This window comes from Echiichthys vipera (genome assembly GCF_963691815.1).
Source record: "Echiichthys vipera genome assembly, chromosome: X".
Lineage (NCBI taxonomy): Eukaryota > Metazoa > Chordata > Actinopteri > Perciformes > Trachinidae > Echiichthys > Echiichthys vipera.
Window position 1 is genome coordinate 39042242 of NC_139825.1, and position 11144 is coordinate 39053385.

At 39.8% G+C, this 11144-nt stretch overlaps 1 protein-coding gene across 1 annotated transcript; it reads left to right on the forward strand.

Moving 5' to 3' along the window:
* Positions 1–3675: 3675 nt before the first annotated feature.
* On the forward strand, positions 3676–7324 carry LOC310965214 (opioid growth factor receptor-like). The gene is made up of 8 exons (XM_083938703.1): positions 3676–4207; positions 4772–4834; positions 5042–5080; positions 5170–5224; positions 5627–5705; positions 5783–5849; positions 6288–6436; positions 6540–7324. The coding sequence occupies exons 1-8, from the start codon at positions 3683–3685 to the stop codon at positions 6934–6936; spliced, it is 1374 nt and encodes a 457-aa protein (XP_083794829.1). The 5' UTR covers positions 3676–3682; the 3' UTR covers positions 6937–7324.
* Positions 7325–11144: the final 3820 nt, after the last annotated feature.

Sequence of the window (11144 nt, forward strand, 5' to 3'; positions counted from 1 at the left end):
ATGCATTCTGTTCTTCCTTAAAATTGAATTTAACTTTAACTCTTTCCTCTTTAATTTAACTCTGTCCAAGTCTCCACTAATAAAGGCAGCCCTTCTTTCTTTAATACACTGTCGCATCTCTACGGAAGCCTCTCTTTCGGTATTTGGATATATTTTGATGGTTTTCTTAAAAGTGACGTCAGTCTCACAAAATTGAATATACTCAGTTATAGGCTCTGTCAATTCATTAATTCATTTTAAAGTGTAAAGTGGTAACAGGGTTAGGACCACTGAATAATATCACTGGAAAGTAAATGGTAATATTAAGGTTTTAACAAAGGTAGACATTGATGAGTGTGTATAAGAGTTTATTGAACAGTCATTTATGATGTCCAGTAGCTCCTGTTTGAGCATAAACCACGCATGAATACATGACCGATTTGAACAAACACCTCAAGGCTACCTTTGCTTTTGCCCAATAACACTTAGAGAAAAGCACAGAAGGACGTAAGTCATACTACGACCAAAATCGTCCAATGGTGAGCTCCAGGTGGGAGACAAGGTGTGGTACTACATCTTTGCTCCACTGAACAGAAATGACAACCAGGGAACCAGGAAACTTCCTTGCAAGCTTCTCCCTCACTGGGCTGGTTGTTATGTAATCACGGAGAAACTCTCTGCCATGGTTTATCAAAACAAGCTTAGCAGAGGTAAGACATGGTAGTGTGGTGGTTAGCACTGTCACCTTACAGCGAGAGGGTTCCTGCTTCGAAACCCGGCTGGGGCCTTTCTGTGTGGAGTTTGCAAGTTCTCCCTGTGTCTGTGTGGGTTTTCTCCCACGGTCCAAAGACATGCACGTATTAGGTTCATTAATAACTTAAATTGCCAGTTTGTCTCTATGTGTCCTGTGATAGACTGGCGTCCTGTCCGCCTCACACCCGATGTCAGCTGTGATCGGCTCCACCTAATCTGAACGTGACAAAACAGTGCTATAATACACCGTATTAATAATGTATCCTAGTTTCCTCTTGAGTGCTTTTATTTTGAAGGGGACAGATTAGAAGTGTTGGCGATGTGAGTTTGCCTGATTTGAGAGGAGCGAAGAAATAAAGTACACCGTCCCGTTCAGTGAATGGAGTTTCCGTATCTTTTATTTCTTATTTCACAGAAGTATATGCAACTATAACCCACGGTCACACTAGTAAATAATAAAAAATAATAATCCAGCTTTAGTCGAACAACTCCACTGCATCCACTGTGGTCTGCTGATGTTCCTGAATGCTTCCGGGATGTGCGCTGTAATCAGGGGCGGACTCAGGCTGTTTGAAGGGCAGGGGCGAAAAAATTAAAAGGGCACATTTTGCCCAACACGGGCCCCACCAGCGTGCAAAAAGCTATGATGCATCATGTATGATGAAATAGTCCTCATCCTTGATTAAGGTAAGCATTAAGTTATAAGGAGATCCAGAAAAAGGTTGAAATAGTCCTCATCCTTGATTAAGATAAGCATTCAATTATAAGGAGATCCAGAAAAAGGTAATTAATGATGTGGTGCTGACAATTACAATCATAACCACACCTCTATAATAAAACCACACAGGAAACTATAAAACACAGCAAAACACAGAGGGGACTATAAACATGTGTTTCACAAACAGACGTGATAATGACAATGAACGCTATGATTTGGGAGCTTAGCTGTCAGGGGACGGAGATGGTGGGTGGTGGAGTCATAGGAGAATTCTTCTTTTGGCCGTGTGTTTGTAGATGTCAATGACCTTGTTATAGTCAATTGGGATATCCCTTTCGATTGAAAGCAGCAGAAGATCCGAGAGCCTACTTTCCCCACATCGGTTTCTAAGCTGGGTTTTTATTAGCTTCAGTTTAGAGAATGATTGCTCTACTGAAGCGGTTGTCACCGTGACTGTTGCATTTGTTTTAAGGAGCAAAGTCAGACCAGGGAAAACTGATTGCACATCAGTGTCTTTCAGGAACTTTAACACAGCTTTCACGTTGCTGGGAGGAAGAGCATATGATGAGTGGAACACCTTGAGCTCGGTGACAACATTGTCTTCCTCCACATCATAAAACCTGCATACATCTTTGACAGATAGAGCAACTCTGTCATTTGTCATGCCTTTCCAGTGACTTGGGATGGTAAGGCCTGAAAGAATTAACCCAGTTGGTGTCTCATCCTTCCCCTTGAACCTCCGGTGTAGCTCCTGGGAGAGTGTATCAAGGAAGGAAAAGAAAATCTTAGTTAAATTAACGCCGCGGCGGTTCTAGTGTTGAATTTAGTCCATACAAAAACGGAGTGCACTATAGCTAGCAATGAGATGACTTGGCACACCTTTATCCTTATCTCCTCCCTGGCTGTTGCAGCTCTGGATCCATCCTTTCAAAGAAGAGCTACCTCTTGCAGCATTTTTTAACTCCTTCTTTATGTCTTTCAGCTTTCTTTCTCTCCTTGGCATTCTGTAATTATATGGGTAGCCCAATGCTAACCCCACTCTTAAATTAGCTTAAGTTAGCTAGCTCCTTAGCTAGGAATCTAGGCAATGTCTACAGCTATACTATAAAAGCACTTGCAGTGTACATTAGTATTTAGTGATGAATCATTGGTGTAGATCAATCTTTACAATTTTAGAGAAAACTTGCTGTATCACCTGCCTCACACACTGTAGGATGAGAGAAAGTAACAACTCTGTCTGTATTCAGCATGGATATTAAGCCCCCTCTGAGACCTGCACACTCTAAATGCGGTGTGGCTAAAACTGAAAACGTAAATGAAGGAAATATATCGTTTTTAACAATGGATATTAGTATTTTATTGTACTTTATTGTGTCATTGTTGGCAACCATTTTGGCGTTTACTATTGTAACATAATCTAGCCAAAAGGGTGCATTGGAAAAACAGGGACAGTGCAGATGAGATTACTTTATCGTGTTTCAAACTTGGCATCTAATTGCGCTTTTCCACTATGGGCCTTGGTACGGGCATACTCTTAATATTCTTTTTGCTTCGTTATCCAATGCAGATTTCTGGACCACTTGATGTTACAGTTCTTCATAGCGACACCACATGAACGCAACGCCTCTTTCGCATTCCCCGTTCGTCAGCTACCAAAGAGAGGAACGTCTGCACCTCATTATCTTGCCACAACATGTTTTTTTGGTTTGCCATATTCTTGCTCTAGAGGGCACATCATCATAATTTATTGTATGAAGGGGCACCATAGAGGGCACCCAATATTTTTTTTCCTATGTAAAGGGCAGCCAAAGAGGCACTTTCTCTTGTATTCACCACTCTAGAGGGCAATTTTTCAACCATGTAGGCACTGTAAAGGCATTAGAAAGGCACTCATTGAGCATGTTTTTGGATTTTCTTATTCTAGATTGGACTTTCTCTCCTAATTTGCCACTCTTGAGGGCACTTTAGCACACTTTTTCAACCAAGGAGGCACGAGGGGGGTGGTATTATATTTTTATATATATTTATATATATATTTGCTTGCTCATCTGATAATGTGTACTCGCTAAATTAATTTTTCTGTGCTCAAAATCTCACTTTGCTCCTTCACCCTAATGTGGCACAAATATAACGTCATACTTCACCGCGGAAGTTTCTGTTGTGTCAAGATGAGTTGAGAGAAAGCGAAAGTGAAACAGTTGAACATGTAGACTTACATCACATAAAGCTCGGATGAAAACTGTGTCGTTACTGTGTTACCTCGGCAGACGAGTTGTGTTTATCATGGCCTGGATCATCCACCGACTTTCTCCGTTCACTGAGCGGGTACGAAGACCGTTTTGGCGCACACTGGGTCTCATATGGAGCGGTATGAAAATGATTGGTTCGGTTGTCCAATATTTAGCCATACGCTGGCGATGGAGCCACGGAAGCCCGACGCCTGAAATAGACGACAGAGACAAACTTACAGAGGGAACTGAGCAGGGGCAGGTCGATGTGGAGGTGGAGGTGGAGCAGCCTGGCCGTGATGAGGGTCAACATCAGAAAGCTGACGCCGGGAAGAGGCCCGCAGGCTTCGACCGAGAGCTCGACAGCAAGCGGCCGAGGATCGTCAAAGACGGCGATGAGTCTGACAGCGAAGACAATTACCGAGTCAAGACCTCAGATGAGTTGTACTGTGGCTATGATTCAACCTGGGAGACCGAGAAGAGTCCACTCATGATGAGCACCAGGCGACGACAGGTGTCGGCCAAACACGTGAGTAAGCCGGGCCTGCTGCACCCACAGCGGGGGCCTGCGTTGGGATCACTTTCGATTTTTAAGACTTTCTGTGTGTCTTTGGTTTCGATGCTCTAAAAGTGACCTTGTTACATCTCCTTAGATTTATCTCATGTGGTGGATTACTTAACTGCAGTTTCAAAGCTTTATTTGTGGCAAGTTACGACCATGGGTGAAAGTTTTAGAGGGGTAATAGAAACATGGGGACACGACCTAATATGTATTTAAACTTATGATGGATGAGAAAAAGATCAAAAAAGATTTCTGAAGGATTCAAATGGTGAACTATAGCGTTAGAGGGTATGGGTGGACTAATATCATATTTCCTCAGTGAGCTAGTAGCTTTTATTAAGCTTTAACATAATATATCTTCAAATTACAATAAGGATACTTTGCAAATCTAGCCTATTTTACAGTCCTGGGGACATAAAAGGCACAGATTTGGTGGAATGGCCCATTTACTGCAGTTTTTTGTTGTTAGGCCTCTCTAACCATTAAATGTCTTGAGTTTAAACTGACCTTCATTTATTTTCTGTGTACCAGTACAAGTTCAGCAGATTTGAAAATGCTGCAAGAGACATGCAGAACTTCAGGCATGGCTACCCTGTAAGTCTCTCTCTCTCTCACACACACACACACACACACACACACACACACACAAACACACACACACACACACACACACACACACACACACACACATACACACACACACACACACACAAACACAGCACCCACACTGCAAACTAACACACTGTCCCTATTTTAAGCATTAACCATGCAGGCACACACTTTTCTTATATTTCCCCACAGTCCCAGACCAGGCCACAACGCCGGATAAGGCCAGCATATGTGAGTACAAACATGATGACTGTGTGGTTATGTGACTCTTTGTATGACATAGTTATAATAAAAACATGCACTTCTCGTCTGTTGAGTAGGATGACAAGCCTAATTTGAAGTTCTACCTTGGATCGGCGTCCTCAAAACCTGACGGTAGGCCTACAAGCACATGGACACGACTTAAACAAGTTCTACACTGTGGTTTAATTTGTCAAATCAGTTTAACTTCAGTATAAATATGCATCAGATGGGTTCATTCAGTGGTCCCCAAGCTTTTTGGCTTGCGTCCCCTTAAACAGAGTTATCCACACGTCACCCCTCATCATAGGGCCGTGATCAGCTTGACCAACAAGTGATTTCCCCATCTCATGTTGTTTCATTTGAATAACTTTTAGAGCCGTTAAGGAGTCCGATAGTCCAGTATTTCACTAGAGAACAGACATTACTATAGAAAAGTAATAAGCAAAACAGAATATTGTGTAGCAGAAACATCTGGTCTGGATTCATGTTAATCTGTGCAACTATCTTCCGGTGTTTGCGTTTATTTGTTATCAGGTGTCTACATACATGAGTTCCACAACAATTGGTATGGACAGTATGACACACTGGAGTTTGTACACTCCTACATTCAATGGTAAGTTACTCCATAATCATAGATGTAATTTAAAATGTTTAGGTCCTGTGTAAACAATTTATTTATATCTCTTAAAGGTTGTTCCCACTGCAGGAACCAGGGATGAACTATCAGGCCAGTACACTGACGAAAGAAGAAATTAAGGTAATGGCTACATAAAAGCTACCAAGTTAAAATCTCAAAAGCAATTATTTGCCTTGATAAAGAAAACTTGTACTATTTGATGATCCTTCCAGATGATGGATAAAGAAGTAACGTAAGGCCCTCAGTTGTCCTTACAAGAATATATAGTTAAATAACACAAATCTGATCAGAAAAGCTTCTGGCATATGTGTACATGATCACGGACACCAGCAAACTGTGACTCCAAAAGTGCCTCAAATAATATAGCGCAACCCTTTCAAGGACCAAGGTCCTGTTATCTGTTATGGCGCCAGTTTAATAAAAACAACCCCTTATACACACATGAGAGAGGAGACAGACATCTCCGCTCACGCATGTAAACCCACATATTTAAGATATCATAGCATATTATATATTTCTCCAACACATGCTCTGACAGAAGTTTTTCATTTCCTTCAGGAGTTTCTTCAAAACAGCACCGCAAAGGCAAATCTGTTACAATCGTACAAACTCATGTTGGACTTCTATGGTATCAAGTTGTGTGATGAAGAAACAGGAGAAGTCCAGAGAGCATCAAACTGGAAAGAGAGATTCGACAACCTTAACAGGTAATCTCAGAGTTCTGATAAAACATATTGTCCACTTAAAGTGAGAAAAAACATCTAAGAATTTCTTTTTTTTTTGCCTTTTTTAACCGTTTATCTTTGACAGTCACACTCATAACAACCTGCGCATCACCCGCATCCTTAAGTGCCTGGGAACACTGGGGTACCCTCACTACCAAGCCCCCCTGGTCCGCTTCTTCCTGGAGGAAACTCTCATCCACAGAGAACTCCCAGATGTCAAGGACAGTGTTCTCAACTACTTTGTGTTTGCTGTCCTGGACATGAGACAACGCAGGAGTCTCATCAAGTTTGCCTATTTGAGCTATGACTGTAAAGATGAGTTTGTATGGTGCCCAATGAAGATTCAGATGATATGGTCAGGGCTGTCAGTGTCCAAGCCACGGAAGGAAATGAAAGGTGAAAATGATGAAGCTTGGGAGCTTGGCTTGAATTCCTCTGAATGTCCGTACACTGAAGATGAAGATGAAGACGAGGATTATTAAATTGCCGAAATGTAATCTCTCACTACGCTCGAAATCCATTCTACATCTAATGAATACTATACTATTGTTAGAAAAACTTGTGACACAAGGACCAGTTTGGAATCGATTTATAATAAAAACAAAATGTATTCTTGCACAAGAGCACATAGGGCAGTCCTCAGAGCCAAATCATTTACCATGCAGATGAACAGTAATGCTTATTAATTGTTAATTTTGCTTTTATTCTTTGTTTTTTATTTTATTTGTCTGTTTAATCCTGTTTTGTGAAGGACTTCTGGCTTCATGTTTAAAGGTAAGATGCTACATAAATTAAGTTGAGTTCAGTTAGGTTGTTCTAGAGTTGTTACGTCATAGTGGGGTCTATACCTACTCTGTGTCCTGAGATAACTTTTGTTATGATTTGGCACTGTAAATAAAATTGATTGAATTCTAAAATCACTGTAAATCCCGAAACTTGCTTTTATTAGATAGTAAATAAACACACAGCAACATGAAATGTGATCATAAACGTCTCGTGATCCTTCCGCCAATCAACCATAGACTATAATAAATATATCATAAAATTAGTTTACACGGTCTATGCCCCCAACATAGCAAAATGGTTGCCAAGCAACAGCAGCGCATTAATACCACAGACGTCAAAGGTCATGCTGATTCCAGTGCCGAGCGGGAGGTCAAAGGTCAGCACGGCGCTCAGGGGTCTGTAGGTGGTGGAAGGAGGTATTGACATCTCAGAGGAGGAGGCCGAGAAATTAAGTAAGAGGTTTCCTTTAAAGTTGATAAAGATAAGAAGATATTGTGTTATTTTTATTCTAAAATATAGTTGGATAGTTAAAATAAGTAGAAGTTTTTGTTTCCGGTTCAGTAAGCAGAGATTTGGACTTAGGACTCCTGCATCAGTAGTAGCGTACATTTTGAAGATAAAAGGCTTTGTTTTATGTGGTTTATTTTGGTTTCCTTGCATGTTCAGAGTTTCAGTGCTTCTGTGTTTTTGATAGCTTTTTTATTTATTATTTACATTTCAGACAATGATGTCGATGGAGAAACAGTAGACTGCGGACTCACATTGAGTATGATTGCATATCTCTGCCTTTCAAAATACAGCTTAAGTTCAGAGAATTCACACACCGCTATAAGGAGGTCATCCTGACTTTGGAAGAAACATGTGAAGCTCCTCTGTCCCCAGCAGAGGAGCTTCACATGTATCTTCACATGCATCGAGGTGTTATTGTCCTCATTTGCATTAAAGGGGTCGCAAAATGGCAAAGATAATGTTGTCCTCCTGCTGTATTGCAGTCCGAACCTACTAGCCGCAGACTGCCAGCCATCATTTCCATTCTACAAGATGTCCAGAGCTGCTTCGATGCCAAAGAACCAGTCCACAAGGAACAAAAGTACCGCAACACAATATCTGGGTCTCTGTATGAAATGCTGTCACAGTGTACAATGTAAGTGTTCCTATCCGAATATCATACCATGATATCAATCAATCTGTTTTTTAAGAGAAAAACACAAAGGCAGAATACTACAAGGAAACACTAGTGGATGTAAATGCAACATTATCTTAAAGCTTATATAAGTTTAATTTGAAGTAGCAGTTATCAAATATTCTGTATTTGAAGTAACATGGCGACTCTAATGCAGTAGCTTGTCTATGGCAATTTGCATGTTATTAGTATCAACCAAAGTTCTTTGAAATGCATTAGCACTTAACATTGTTCAATCTTTCTGATCTAGGAATTGACTTCAGGGGTTGACTCCTCCTCTTGTCCTCGATGTCCAATGAGAAGATTGAGGATTTCATCTTCCTTTGAGGGGTAATTACCTGGTGTCGTGCATAACTACTGCCATAGGTTAATGTTCTTTTGGATCACTGTGCATACCTTATCAGATCCATATTATCTGATAAGGTATGCCTGTAACTCCATACCCGGCCGTTCAATTGAAAGATCAAGACTGGAAAGCTGCCCTCTCCAGACAGTGTCAGAGTGTCATCAAGGGCTAAGTAATTAGGTTTGTTCCTGCACTTCAGTGGTTGAGGCCTTTATTGCAGCCTTCTGCATGTACTTTGTCTTCAACATGACATATCCTGCATACTTCAAAAAGACACTGACTTTTCTCCAGAGGCGCATCACAAACATCATCGTGGATGGAGACAAACCCCTACCGAAACTGTAACTTGGGTGGTTAACCTGAATTACTGAACATACCTGGATGCAAGTAGATTCTCAACGTTGAGATTTTTTGGGTGTTGTGTAGGAAACTGTTATTTCCTTGCTCTTATGACAGTCATTTCCATGTTTACCATGTCACAATTGACAATGAATGGATCTGCTCGATCCAGGAAATGAGTTAGACCATTAAGCTCTTGACACATATTTTGTTGATGATAGACTTTGTTTGTTTCCTTGAAGTATTCTGCCTTAATACAGTACGTTGATGGTTTGATTGGTTTTCATGATGCAAACTGTACATACAGTACAAGAAAATACCTTACTTAAGAATGTATTAATTTGCAGTAGGACGGCAATTTACAATTATTGTCATAGTTAATTAACCGGTCGATAATTTCTTGATTAATCGATTAACAGTTGTTTGTTTGAAAATGTCAGAAAATAGTGAAAAATGTCAATCAGTGTTTCCCAGAGATGCCTTGGATGTCTGTTTTACCTAAAACCGAAAGATATTCATTTTACTGTCATAGAGGAGTAAAGACACCAACAAGTATTCACATTTAAGAAGCTGAGGTCAGAGAATTTTGACATTTTTTCTTCAAAATGAGTCAAACCAATGAATCGATTATCAGAATAGCATGAATATGCAATGTATATTATTAATAATTTAAGCAATCTTTACTTTCATTATTTTATACACTGACATGGATACATTTTATGTAATAAATATTTATTCACAATTAACTTTATATGATCTTATCAAACAGTCAAGAAGCAATTATTGTGGACAATTCTCCTTAAAGTCCCGAATAGCTTGTTGCTGGGGTTGCACCTTTGTAAGTACCCTATAGCAGCCTTTTCAGTGGGTACATTTCTGTAGTATAGTATAAAGGTACACCCCAAGCTACAAGCATTCGTATCCTTTTAGGTTCACACTGGTACCTCTATTTTTGAGTGTGTGGCATGGGTTTGGGACACAGTCTGATGATAAACTATTCGGCTCAGAAGAGAATATCACAGAGGGTCAAAGCAGCAAAGACAGAGCAGATGCCTGTAATAGGGAAGGTTTTCGTTGCCACCGTACTCTACGGGGGAATTGTTGGGTCTTTGTTTATCATAGAGTGTGGTCTTTACCTAGTCTGTAAAGTGTCCTGAGATAACTTCTGTTGTGATTTGGCACTTTAAATAAAACTGAATTGAATTGAATTAGATGGGCAGTGATGATTAAATATTGAGTAATGTAGAGGCCAATACATAAATATTGAATGATCCTCCGTGGTTAATACATTTTTGTGCTATATAGAATAGTTATTTATGCCAATGCTTTTGTTTATTGTCATAGTTAGGTAGCTGGACATGTATTGTTATTTTATTGGTTTTTGACTTTCACAAACAAAATGGGTTTTTATGTTTAAATCAGAAAAAAACAATAAAGCAATTATAATAAAAGTTCCTATGGGGTGATAGTGGGACAAATTAACGAAATGCTCATCATTTTTCAGAAATGACTGATTCTCATAGTCTAAAATCAATTATATTGTCTAATAAATTCTATTTCCTTATTCAGTTTGTTAAAATACCGTGGTTTTCCTGAACATAGAATTCTCACCATGTCATTTATTCCCCACTACAGTAATGTTTGTACAGAATGGCCCAAATTATGTCGCTATTCACATATTTATTTTTACATTATTTAAATTCTAAAAGAATCCGACACTACTTTATCATGCAGGTATGTTTTTGAATTTAACATCTCGTTTGGTTACTAGAAATATTTCTCATCCTCTTCCTCCCCAGGTTTCTCCCTTCTACCAGATGTGAGTGCTACTGTTACTACTTAAATCTTCTGAGGCTGTTAAATATGAGAACACAGTCTAAAACATGATCTGGTTTATGTTGACACTCCAACTGCGCTTAGATAAATGTGGATATGAACTGCCATTTTAGCATGAACTAGGATGTCATAACGCTGCTAATTATCTTGAAGGTGCTGCAACAGCCTAAGCCGCCTTAATGGGCAGTGGTGTAACCCAA

Bases quoted from the DNA above. Each gene is read 5' to 3' on its own strand.
- LOC310965214 (XM_083938703.1), top strand. From the start codon at position 3,683: ATGAAAACTGTGTCGTTACTGTGTTACCTCGGCAGACGAGTTGTGTTT. The intron at 5,081-5,169 runs GTGAGTACAAAC...TCTGTTGAGTAG, and splicing joins GCCGGATAAGGCCAGCATAT to GATGACAAGCCTAATTTGAA. The intron at 6,437-6,539 runs GTAATCTCAGAG...TATCTTTGACAG, and splicing joins AGATTCGACAACCTTAACAG to TCACACTCATAACAACCTGC.